At 40.0% G+C, this 12,489-nt stretch overlaps 2 protein-coding genes across 3 annotated transcripts; both read right to left on the reverse strand.

The window, feature by feature from the left end:
- Nucleotides 1-73: 73 nt before the first annotated feature.
- On the reverse strand, nucleotides 74-6,029 carry LOC125892746 (uncharacterized). 2 transcript variants are annotated; one of them, XM_049582946.1, is made up of 8 exons: nucleotides 5,586-6,029; nucleotides 4,977-5,043; nucleotides 4,267-4,446; nucleotides 4,053-4,163; nucleotides 3,666-3,722; nucleotides 2,582-2,752; nucleotides 1,022-1,138; nucleotides 74-769 (listed from the first exon to the last, which is right to left on the reverse strand). In XM_049582946.1, the coding sequence occupies exons 3-8, from the start codon at nucleotides 4,435-4,437 to the stop codon at nucleotides 701-703; spliced, it is 696 nt and encodes a 231-aa protein (XP_049438903.1). In that variant the 5' UTR covers nucleotides 4,438-4,446; nucleotides 4,977-5,043; nucleotides 5,586-6,029; the 3' UTR covers nucleotides 74-700. The 2 variants fall into 2 exon arrangements, with proteins under 2 accessions (XP_049438903.1, XP_049438905.1); XM_049582948.1 differs by having other exon boundaries at nucleotides 4,053-4,180.
- LOC125892747 (uncharacterized) lies at nucleotides 671-12,034 on the reverse strand. Its single transcript, XM_049582949.1, has 8 exons — nucleotides 11,901-12,034; nucleotides 10,332-10,511; nucleotides 10,132-10,242; nucleotides 9,744-9,800; nucleotides 8,144-8,314; nucleotides 7,697-7,813; nucleotides 6,047-6,109; nucleotides 671-684 (listed from the first exon to the last, which is right to left on the reverse strand). The coding sequence occupies exons 2-7, from the start codon at nucleotides 10,500-10,502 to the stop codon at nucleotides 6,047-6,049; spliced, it is 690 nt and encodes a 229-aa protein (XP_049438906.1). The 5' UTR covers nucleotides 10,503-10,511; nucleotides 11,901-12,034; the 3' UTR covers nucleotides 671-684.
- Between the last annotated feature and the right edge of the window lie 455 nt (nucleotides 12,035-12,489).

Consider the following 12,489-nt stretch of genomic DNA (forward strand, 5'->3'; position numbering starts at 1 on the left):
ATCAATGGGCCTATATTTGGGGCAGGCCTTTAATTCCTTTCACACAAAACTGTTGCTCAGCAAAGATGGGAAATACAATCAAATTGTTTATTTAAATCAGTATGAATATTACTTGTTTAAAAATTAGGCTTCAGATAACATATCAATTATGAATCGGTCATTTGATCTAGCTCCACATCAGAGAGTTACGGGAATCGAGGATTACGGCCCCAGCATACTGACACTACATCACTTTATCCTGTTAAAACAATCCTCACAACTTGGATTAATTTTCATGAAAAACCCTGTTGATTCTTTTGATCTGAGGACCCTTATGGACTAAAAAATATCAATAACTTGCAGGGTGATCGAGGAATGGACACATAATTTGAGGTAGCAAACAACTAGGTTTTATATATCGGAAAACTTCCAGGTGTCTAATTGAGACAGGCGTTGGACAGGGACTGGGCTTTTGATTGAAATTTTACGCTACTATTATCTAACTTAACTATCGTAACACTGAAGCGTCTCTTTGGACAGTTTTCACTATTTCACATGTTTTCATCAAAGCAATTTAGCTTTAAAAGTAATTCACAAGTAGACAGAAACAAAACCTGGACACAGACTGTGTCCCTGTAATATGAGGCAGTTTTGAACAATTTCAGCAAGTGTGTGTAAAAGCACACACAGTCAAGCTTCCATGTGTTCAGCTGAGTTGATTTTAAGCACCAGGACTGGTCAGGAGGACTTCCTTCAACTGTGACTGCTGATCTTTAACATCTTTGCCACCCTGTTGGCACAGAAAATAAAATGAACTTTCATCAAGCAAAAACAGGATGAAGTTGAGAATTCTACAATGTGATATTTTACTGAATTAAACACTGCAAATGTTAAATACTGCAGCAGAAATGCAGCTGCTTTTATACTACAGCACTGCTACAGCTGTTTTTATTGCTTGCACTACTAATTCTGAATATACCACTCGGCTGTCCTCTAATTCATGTGGACTGTATATTTTGTGCATTGTCATCATGCTTTGTACCTCTTTCTTCTTCCTTTTGACCAAAGCCTTGATGGCCAGAACAACAAAGCTGATGCAGACACACACCTGGAGAACAGCCAGGACGATCATAGTCAGGTCTATGATTGACAACAAACCCTGACACAGACAGGAAATAAAAAAGACAGAATTTAATATGATTCAAAGATGATGTAAAGTTCACTTTAAGATGTGAGTATTAAAGATCTAGTAAGCAGGATTTAGTGGCATCTTTTGGTGAGGCTGAACAACTGAAACTTCTTCCATGTGCAAAGCCTGTGGAAGCAGTGTCTGGTTTGTCTGCTCTGGGCTACTGTACAACAACATGGCAGGCTCCATGAAAGAGGACCGCCTTTAAACTTAGATATAAACAGCTCATTCTGAGGTAACAAAAACACAGTGGGTGTCATTAATGAAATGTTAGTACACCTGTGAGTAGATTTGCACATTAAAAACCTTGATACTAAACCTACACCAGATTCATGAATGCTAGGAAATTGCAGATTAAATAGTCAACTGAACCCATTAAGAAGAGCAATGTATTCAGACAGAGTCTTTGTGAATTTGATAGTATGAGTTGCTTTATTGAAAATACAGTAGATTGACCACGTCAGTGAGTAGAAAAATGTGAGACAGACAGAATGACTGACTGACAGAATGACACACTGACAGTTCCCGTGATTATGTACAGCATACCGTACCATGACTTAGTCATACCAAAAATTAGAAAAAAACCCCAACATTGGTCCACAGGGGGAGCCACAGCGATTGGTCTCATTTTAACCATTTTTAAGCATTTTTCTGTTGTTATAGCGCCACCCAGTTGCCAGTTAGAGTTAAAGTTCTCCAGTCACCTTGAGGCGTCCTGTTCTACATATCTACCAAGTTTAGTAAAAATCCATATGGCGGTTAGGCCTAGATAAGAAATGAGCTCTCTAGCGCCCCCATTTTGTTTGATAGGGTCAATAATGGAGGGGTCCCCTCAGATTATGTGTGGTCATATGCCTACAAAGTTGCGTGGTGATGGGTGAAACCCTTGAGATGTTATACACCTTTATGTGATGAGCCACGCCCTCCGCAATATTCATTGCCTTATAGAAGCTCAGTTTTAGTAAGTTTTCCAACTTTTGCCAAGAGGGAACTTTAGATATTGCTCCCTAGATTATGTTCACCCAGTTTCATGCAGATCGCTCAAACTTCCTAGGAAGAGATCGATTTGAAGTGTTTTTCAAAAAATTCAAAATGGCGGAAAATCTGTATAACCGGAAGTTATGGGTTCTTGAGGCAAATGTGTTCCTCATGAGGAGAGGCATCTCTGTGCAAAGTTTCATGTCTCTACGACATACGGGGCATGAGATATGTCCATTCAAAGTTTGCAATTGGTTGCTATAGCGCCCCCCTTTGGTCAATTGATGTAATATTGCTTCATTCGCATCCTCCCATGACCCTCTACCACTGTGCCAAATTTCACATTGATTGACCAAGTCAGTGAGGAGAAAAACGTGGAACAGACACACAGACTTACAGCATAAAATCAGCTTCATTTTTTACAAGCATGCTTACCTGGAAACCAAACGCCACATATCTGCAGCTGGAAACAAAGCTTGGATCATTGTTCCGGTACCCGTCACATATTGTTGAGGTAGTGGCAGCTGCCATGTTTCTGGCGTACAGGAAAGCGCCAGCAAAGGCTGAGATCAAGCTGACTATGTTCACAACCACAGCAAAGACCACCTGAAAGAAAAGACTCCATTATTCTTCTGACTTCAGAGAGCATGTTTTGATGATCTTTTTTTTTTTCAATTATAATCTTAAGTCCCTTTCAGATAAGGGATACGTAACACCGCTGGCTTCATCTATAAGGGTTCCTCTGCATTAATATTTCTTACAGTGTCATTCAGGTGTGAGATGACGTTTAGGGAAAAAGCCACAATCCTCACATGATATTTAATACCTTGCGCAGGAGAGGAAGAGTGGGGTGTTGAAACTGTTATGATAAAAAGGAAGCAGAGTGTTCTTTGTTCTTTCATCTGCATCTCTAATGGATCTAACGTTGAGGCGTGAGTGATGCTTGGCCCCTTTTCTCACAGTGAATCCACAAATTCATTCACAACAGTTTCATCATTTAAAGGGTCTGTATGTGACATCCAGAACATAAACACAGCAGCAAACCCCTTTTTGTGATGTAGTCTGAGCCAGAGACCGCTCATAGACTGAGACAGCCCACTTTAGATTCATTTCCTGTTTCTGAGTCACGTGGGTTTTGTCACTGCCCCGCACCAACAGGAGACTATTGTATTCATTCCAATGGGGAGAGTGAACATGAGTACAGATTATGACTGATTCTTCTGCCCTACAGTTATTGAAGTTGATATATGACCCATTTTTCACAAGCCACAAAACTTGGCACAAATTGTGCCAGACATGTTTTTGTCTCAGCAGCCCACTCTCACAACATCTGACAATGATCTCTTCTCTCTGTGGTGCTGAACCGCCAGTCAAGTCTCAACTCTGTGTATTTTATCTTATAAAGCTGCATCTTAAAGTAACAAGGGTGTTTATTCAGACATGAGACCAGCATGTTATATTCCCATCACCCACAACATGAACGGGTGCATGTCTGAAAAGGCTTTAAGTCTTTACTCACCATGAAGAGAGAGGGGAACCCACCAGCAAGAAGGGTCATGATTCCAGCTGCGATGAACTGAATAGAGACAGCACAGTGACATCAATTAAATGAGTAATACTGTATATCGTATTATATATGTTGTTGTTTTTAAATCATGCACAAGAAAGAAAAAGAAAACAAAAACCAGTAATATGTCCATGAATTATTTCTAAGCCGCGTTGTTCTTTAAAATCAGTAGACTTCATTTTCCTTTTAGGAAATCCTCCGGCCATAACAAACTTTTTACATTTGGGGAAGTTCTGATTATTGTGTCTGTTCTTCTGCCACCATGCTCTATGATCAGGTTAAACAAATGAAATACTGTATGTATCTCATGGTCATATCAACACAGCAATGCTACTTTACCACAGCACCCAGCCAGTAAGCATCACTGGGCCCAGTCACATCTCGAGGATGAACGTATGTACGTCCTGGCCCGAGTGCGATGTTGAACAGGCCCGCCATGATCTGTATGGTCTGTAAAGGATTCAGAACTATTAAATCTTATTGTCTCATACTTCACAATGTAAGACCATCACTTCATACTGCACATGAATAAACACATTTCAGTTCCTCTCACCCCGAGAGCTGCAGTCACACTGGTCTTCATCAGCCCCTTGTGCACTGAGCAACATATCGGACTGTAGCAGAGAGTCTTGAGGATTTGGCACAGCGGTGGTGACATGCTCTTCTCGTCAGTCGCCAAGGTGACCACAGTCACCCCGTTGTCTTTAACAACAGTGACGGACATCTCTCACACCTGCAATATGACATGGAGATTTTGAGATGGAAGGTTGGATAGATACAGCCAAGTGACACATAAATGAAGACATGAAAACAGAAACAGTCTAAACTAGAAATCAAACTAAAACTAAATGGGCAGTGCTCTAAATATACACAATGATAGTGGCCATCTGCTCACATGGAAAGTCTAGCATATACTGTATGTCAGTGGTTCCCAACTGGTCCAGCCACTGGGTCCAGATTTCTCCTTAGTCATTAGTTCAAGGTCCACACAGTTTAATATATTCAGTGTCATTCTTGTGTTCGGTCATGTCGTTGAGCTAGTTTGCTGTGTCTGTCATGTTGCTGTCGGTGAGTCACTCACTCTACAGCAGGGAATGCACTTCAAAATAAAAGCTCTGTGCTGGAAATTCACTGTACTTCAAAATAAAGTGTGTTTTTTACAAACTTGACATGTTTGCAAGTCACTTGCAGTCCATTCTGAATGGGCCCATGACCCACTTTTGGACCGCGACCCACCAGTTGGTAACCACTGCTGTATGTTACCTTGTATTGGTACAACTCAGCAACACGGTGTTTGTAGATCACAGGGTAAATGTGTCTGTCTCAGAACCTGCAAAAGTAAACAGAAAGTCATTAGTATCTGTGGAAGAAATATTTTGTTAAAGAAAAAAATCTCTTTTCACATTTAAGAAAAAACATATTTACTTAAAGGGATAGTTGTTTATATAGTCAGTTATTTATACAGGTTTACATTCATCATTAAATTGTGTCATTTGGGCGGAGGGAAGTTTAGTTTCCCTGAAAATGCTGCTGCACTTCCTTGTGTCAACATCTCATCCTGAGGCTTACACACACCCCCAAACACCCACACACACAGGTAACAAAGGCTAAGATACAAATAAGGAATCACAGTCTTTAATGTTAACCAACAACACAAACACACAAAAATAAAAAAAAATTATATAAATACCTAAAATGAAATAAATCAAGTTGATAACTTTCCATAACTCTCCTCTCTCTGACTGTAAAAACATGATTTCCATTAACAAAACGTCCACATCACCCAGTTCAGAGCTCAATAAACAGCTTGTTTCACTGTCAAGTTCAAATCATTATAGATCATGTGTATCTTTTAATGTGCGGTGAACTCACCTGGCTCGTGTCTACGGACTCCTTTAACACTGACAGTCTGGTACACTGAAGGTGAGTTCAGGTAGAGGTGACACTGATACTTCCTGTGACTCGTTTGATTTCTTCAAAATAAAAGCATCATTAGTAAAGTAATTCCTTAAAAAATCTTTTAAAAACAGTGGCAGAAGAAGTGGTTACATCCTTTGCTTGAATAAAAGTAGTAACACCACCATATATTAATCTCCAACACAACTGAACTGAACAAAAAAGTCAGCAACAGTCTCTTTGGATAGATTGGAAAGATGTTTTTATTTGAGCAAGTTTACTTTAAAAAAATAGAAAAAATTTGAACACATACATAAACTGGAAAAAAGTGTCCTTGTGATATAAAGCAGTGTTGATTACTTTCAGCAAGTGTGTATAAAAGCACAAGTATTACAACAACTCATAGTCAAGCTTCCATGTGTTGAGTTGAATTTATTTTAAGCACCAGGACTGGGCAGGAGGACTTCTTTCATCTGTGGCTGCTGATCCTCTACATCACCCTGTTTGTACAGAAAAACAAAGTAAACTTTCATCAAGCCAAAACAGGATGAAGTCGAGAATTATACACTGCGAGTAAATAATAATTACATGCTGCTACATCTGCTTTTATCCCTGCTACAATTATTGCTGCTATTCTTACTGCAGTTGTTCTCACTGTCACAGTTCTGGCTCCAGGTTGTCTTTGTGTCTCCCTCTTTTGCCCTTTTTACACAGCTTCCTCAAGGCCGTAATTTCACGCTGTTATGTCGCCTCACCGACAGAGTTGTCTTGCCTTTAAAGCCTCCTACAGACTGTGAGATTTAATACATACAAAAGGATAAAAAGTCCCTTCTCTATGCCACCTTTGCATTTTTAAACAGAACCAAACAGCGGCGGTGTTATCCCACTCCAGTGTGTGATTTTAGACAGCGTATTGGCATCGTGGAAGCAAAATAGGCTTGATGGGTGTGACGTATAACACAACAGTGTCTGCCTCTAGTGTTACATATTACATATGTGTCGTCCCTGTTATATAGTGGTTGATCTTATCCTCTGCTCGGAGGGTAAGGGGCTCCCGGACTTCATTGTTTTCCCTATTTGCTGACAATTTCAACTGCTGTTCTTCTTGAGTTAGGCGCTAACTGCTGCTAGCTGCTTTTGAAATTTCCCATGGTGGGGTGCATGCATAACATGTCATCAAACATCACACCTGTGCTGCCCATGGTCCAATCCTGCTGGCTGTCCCTCTTACAGAGACCTTGTTTCGGTGCTGTTACCAACTCCGTTGCTAGCGTAAAGGTGAGGCAACTTTGTCCCTCTAATTCCGCGATTGTACCTTTCATACAGAATAGCGAGACGGTATAACAGCGTGATATTTCTACCTTGAACAGGCAGTGCAAAAGGGGCTTATTACTGCTGGTGCTACTGATACTTCGCTTTATTTATTATGTATTTATTTAACCTTTATTTAACCAGAAAAAAACTCTTGAGATTAAAATCAAGAGTGTCCAGGAGTGTCCTGGCAGAGACAGGCAGCAACATAAGTTACAGACAGACAACTGAGAGATATAAAACTACAAAGAAAAGCCGAGAAAGTACGTTAATATATGCTATTAGTGACCTCCAAAAATGCACCCTGACACTGGCATATAGATGATTGTGCACAAAAATCCTGCAGCAGTGCTTTGAAACGGCTGGGAGGAACCAAAGAGTGCAGCTTTTAGTCCTTCTGCAGAAGATTCCACATATAGGAGCTGCATACATAAATGCTTGTTTGCCAAACTCCGTACGTACCCTCGGAAAAGACAATAAAAACGTTCTGTGAAAGGAGAGCAGTTTCATTTTCTGCTTAATGTACACACATAAATATGCTGGAGGTCGGCCAAGAATAGCTCTGTAAACAAGAGAATGCCACCTAACCCGAGCACACAGGACACAGTGATGAGTGAGGGGCTTACAGTTAGTGATAAAGTCCATGAGTCCAGAGTATGCAAACACTGGGAGGGTATATTCATATATAATACATCCCATAACATTTACTTCACCTCTCTGAACATACCACCCAGCTGTTCTCCAACTAATAATGACTGTGTACATTGTGTTCATACCTCTTCCTCCTTCCTGTTGCCCAAAGCCTTGATGCCCAGAGTAGCGAAGGTGATGCTCACACACAGCAGGAGGACAGCCATGACGATCATAGTGATGTCCCTGGCTCCCAACAGATACTGGTAGGTGAGAAATAAAAGGAATAAAGGAATTCAATTTGATCCAAAGAGGAGTTCAACTAAACTTCACTCATCTTTTATCATTTTCAACAAGTCCTATTTGAAGATTTAAATAATTTGTGTATCTACAGCCTGATATATCTTATTCCTGTTGTTTAAGGAAACCGCTGAACCTTTTTTATAAAGGAAATGTATTTGTGGGCAGTTTTTAAAGATCGAAAGCACTGAGAGACGCACTAGCCCGTTCTTGGTTTTATTTTTTGATGGGGCTAACTGGCAATAAGAAAAATATAACATAACACCAGCTTTATCCTTTCAAAGTAAGCTTACCTGGGCAATGAGCGCCACATCTCTGCAGTTGTCATCATAACTACGAGCACTGTGCCAGTGCCCGTCACACATGCTGTAGACAGAGGTATCTGCTATGTCTCTGGCATACAGCACAATGGCAATGATGGCGAAGACAGATCCGACAATGTTCAGCAACACAGCAAAGCCCACCTGAGAGGACAGACGACAGTGCTTCACCACAGTGTACGTTTTTACATGTTTAATTTTAATTTTAGTTCTTTTCAGACATAGGTCTCTTTTACTTTAATGTTCCTTTTGGTTTCAGTCAGACATGAGAGGACTTTACACAAAGAGCCACAATGCTCACATGATATTTGGCACATAGTGCACAAGAAGGAGCAGAAAGAGTGAGAGGGGACAATGATTAGTTTGGTCAAAACAAGCGACATTCAGTGAGTGGAACGGCTGTAGGGGTACGTTCACATGCATGTTAATATTCCCCTATTTTTCTGAATATGACAATATTCTTAATTTAATGCGTGCCATGTAAACAGCCGCATGAAGCATTTTCCAATTAAGACGTGGTATACGCCACTATTATTTGGGTTTTAATAGCATTATTCAGGTGTGTGTAGGGTGCATGTGGAATATGCATCTCAATTGGGGTTTTTACAACACATTCTCATTACGACCTCGTCACATATTGACGTTTGGTCATGGACCTTCCACGACCACATACAATGTGAAAGGTAAACCGTGTGTGTTGGTTGCTGACGTTCTGGGACACCGTGTCAAGTTCTGCCTGTTACATGCGCTGTCTTCTTTCAAAATACACTTCTGTTTTCACAGGAAATTTAACATTTACAGTCTCTCTCAAAATAAACGCTTTATGTCAGTACAACATTGTGAATTTACATTTTTTACCTTCAACCACAAACACATATTGTTCGGTTTAGGAAAAAAGAACAGGGTTTGGCTTTAGAATCTTACAGGACACGAACACCGTTCTCTCGGGCAACAGTCGGTGTATGTTGGACCCATCCACCCCCACTTCCGCCCGCCCCAGAAGGACTTTTGCCACCTTAACTTTCACCCTTGTCCCGCCACATATCCCCCTGACGCAGCCGGGCACTGTTAAACTATAACAGCAACCGGCCGTGTATTATTTCGACGTTAAAAGGTGCCTTTTTTCATTGCTTTCTGATGCGTAAGTTGCCGCCCAAGCACCGGATTTCGACAACTTCTCTTCTCTGTACATTTTCATGGATACGAAGAAAGACACCTACTTTAAACATCATGACAGATGGATATAAGCAGGTTTTTGGTAAGAGTGGGAATCACCACTGGATTCACGATACGATATTATCACGATACTTGAGTCACGATAAAATATATTGCGATTTATCAGCTTTTTTCAGCCGAATAATAACTTTGAATGAATGAATAACTTTGTCAACATCTTTTTAATCTAATATGATGAAGTTTCCAGTCTGTTAATCTTATCTCTCACTGAAAGAGCAATTGATCATATTATTCTATTAGGCTATCTTAAGTTTAATTTGTATTTGTAATATTAATAATTTATATGATAAAAAATATTATATAAATAAGTGTTTATTCAGAGATGGTTTTTACTCACCAAGAAAAGAGAGGAGAACTGCCCAGCAACAATGGTCATGATTCCAACTATGATGAACTGCAGAGAGTACAGCAGACAGCTCAGAGAGGTTAATGATACTGTGTCACTTGTTCTTTTATTAGGAAAGAAAAAGAAAACCAGTAATATTTCCATAAATTAATTCTCATATGGAAATGTTATTCTCTAGAATCAGTAGATGTTGTTATCCTTATATTAACGGAATCCTTCAGCCGTAAAATCATTTGAAAAAGTTCTGGTAACTTTGCCTGTTTGCCAAAACATTACACAACACTGGGAAAATTCCTGCTTTTTCCTGCTCTGTAGTGATATCAAATGAAATAATTAAATATGCTCTCATGGTAAAATCAACACAACAGTATCACTTTACCACACCACCCAGCCAGTACGCAGCAGCCAAGTTGGTCAAATCCTCAAAATGCAAGATTGTTTGTCCTGGCCCGAGTCCGATGTTGAACAGCCCCACCATGATCTGTATGGTCTGTAAAAGATTCAGAACTGTTAGATCTCATTGTCTCACACTTGAGCAACTTAACATCTTACATGAATAAATAGATTTTAATCTCTCACCCCGAGAGCTGCTGCCACACTGGTCTGCATCAGCCCCTTGTGCACTGAGCAGCATATCGGACTGTAGCAGAGAGTCTTGAGGATCTGACACAGCGGCGGTAAAATGGTCTTCTCGTCAGCCGCCACAGTGACCACAGTCACCCTCTTGTCTTTAACAACAGTGACGGACATCTCTCACACCTGCAACATGACATGGAGATTTTGAGATGGAAAGTTGGATAGCCACAAAGGTGGCGCTACTAAGAGGCCATAGAGTGATCCAGGAATGAGTCACGGTTCCCTCGTCTTGAAGAAAAATGTTTTTTTTGTTCAATGCCTGAAATGAGGTCTGCTTATAACACAGATGATCTTGCTTAACAAAAGGTGTAGTATCATAAATGTTTGTTTGCCACAGAGCTTATTTTCTGCGGTAATCCAAAATACAGTGGAAAAATCCCATAGGCTTTTTGACGAGGGATCCAGGACGATGCTAACCTCCTTGCTACCAGTGTCTCTCGCCAAGGTGTCACGCAATCCACCATCCCCATCTCTTCCAGATGACAAAGACAGCTAATAAACTACGTCACTTTAGAAACACTGATATGATATGTATGAATCGTGCAAATGTTACAAAGTCGTGGTTTGCAAAAATGTACAATGCCATTGTAAACTGCAGTGTTACAGCAGCTAAAAGACACATAAATAAATAAAAACATGAATAACAAAAATATTAACTAGAAATTAAAATGATAGTGCCCGGAAATGTGACGTACATGATTAGTGCACATCTCTTATACTGTATACATACTTTTCCATGACTTCTTAAGGTCCCATCTTTTTTTTTTCCTGCCCCACTTGTCCACTGTTGTTCAAACATATTCAAACACTGTTCAAACATAATTGCAGCTACCTGGCATACCTGAACTAAACTAAAACTATTTGACATCACATTTTCTTCTACATTCCTATTAAGGTCAACAAAGTGTGGGGTCAGACGGGTGGCACGACTCAGGAATGTGATGGTGGCGGTGCCTCCACCATTTCTTGTTGGAAAGTCAATCAAACGATTACAAAGACAAAGAGACGACAAAACAGAAAGGAAAATAGGCACAAAACAACTGAAAGGAGACTCCTAATTACTATAAATGACAACAAGTGAAACCTGAGGAGTCATGAAAAAGCATTCACAGCCACTTCAACCAGCACTGAGGTATCGAACACCTGTGACAAGTTGCACAGTCAGTATGGCATCTGTTGTTGGGTCAAAAATTAATTAGACAGCTTTACATTCACAAACAGGATTTGTTTTTTGGATGGAGGGAAGTTCAGTTTCTCAGAAAGTGCACTTGTGTTTTCCATCTTAACTTCAACCTAAAGCCATAGACAAAAAATAGGATGCAATAAAAGCTTTCACAAAATATAACAACACACGCACATGCACAGAAAATATGCGTACAAAATGTCTAGAAATATATGAAAAAAAAAAAACCATATTAACCATTAACCAAACGTCCACATCACCCAGTTCAAAACTCAATAAACAGCTTGTCTCAATATAAAGTTCAAATCTTTTATGGGCAGTGAACTCACCTGTTCTGTGTCTGCAGACCCCTGTAACAGCAACAGTCTGGTTCACTGAAGGTGAGTTCAGGCTGAGGTAACACTGATACTTCCTGTGGCTCGTTTGATTTCTTCAAAATAAAAGCGCCATTAACAAAATCTTTTCTTTTAAAAAATTATTTAGTAAAAAATTAAACAAAAATAAAATTAAATAATTAGTAGTGGCAGAAGAAGTAATTAGATCCTTAACTTGAGTAAAACTAGACACACCATGTCAGTGAAGATTCTCAATCACCCAGGTCATGGTAATCTAAGTGCTATATCGTAGGCAAGTGGACTTGCTTGAATTTCTTGAAGACGTTTCACCTCTCTGACCCACCCGGCCATCTTGTGTGTCAAGCAAGTCCAGTAGCCTATAATACAGCACTTATGACAGACACACCACTACATGTTCAGTGACAGATCTGTGCACGCAGTGGGGGATTTTGAGATATCTGGCTTCTCCAATGCAACCAAAAGGGTTTTGTTTTTTTTTTTTTTTCAGTTTTTTTGAAGTGTGGTTGCATGAGCTACTTATCTATAGTGACTGTCAGTTGGCCTGCCTCCAGTTTGGAGAAGT

This window comes from Epinephelus fuscoguttatus, linkage group LG8 (assembly GCF_011397635.1).
Source record: "Epinephelus fuscoguttatus linkage group LG8, E.fuscoguttatus.final_Chr_v1".
Classification (NCBI taxonomy): Eukaryota; Metazoa; Chordata; class Actinopteri; order Perciformes; family Serranidae; genus Epinephelus; species Epinephelus fuscoguttatus.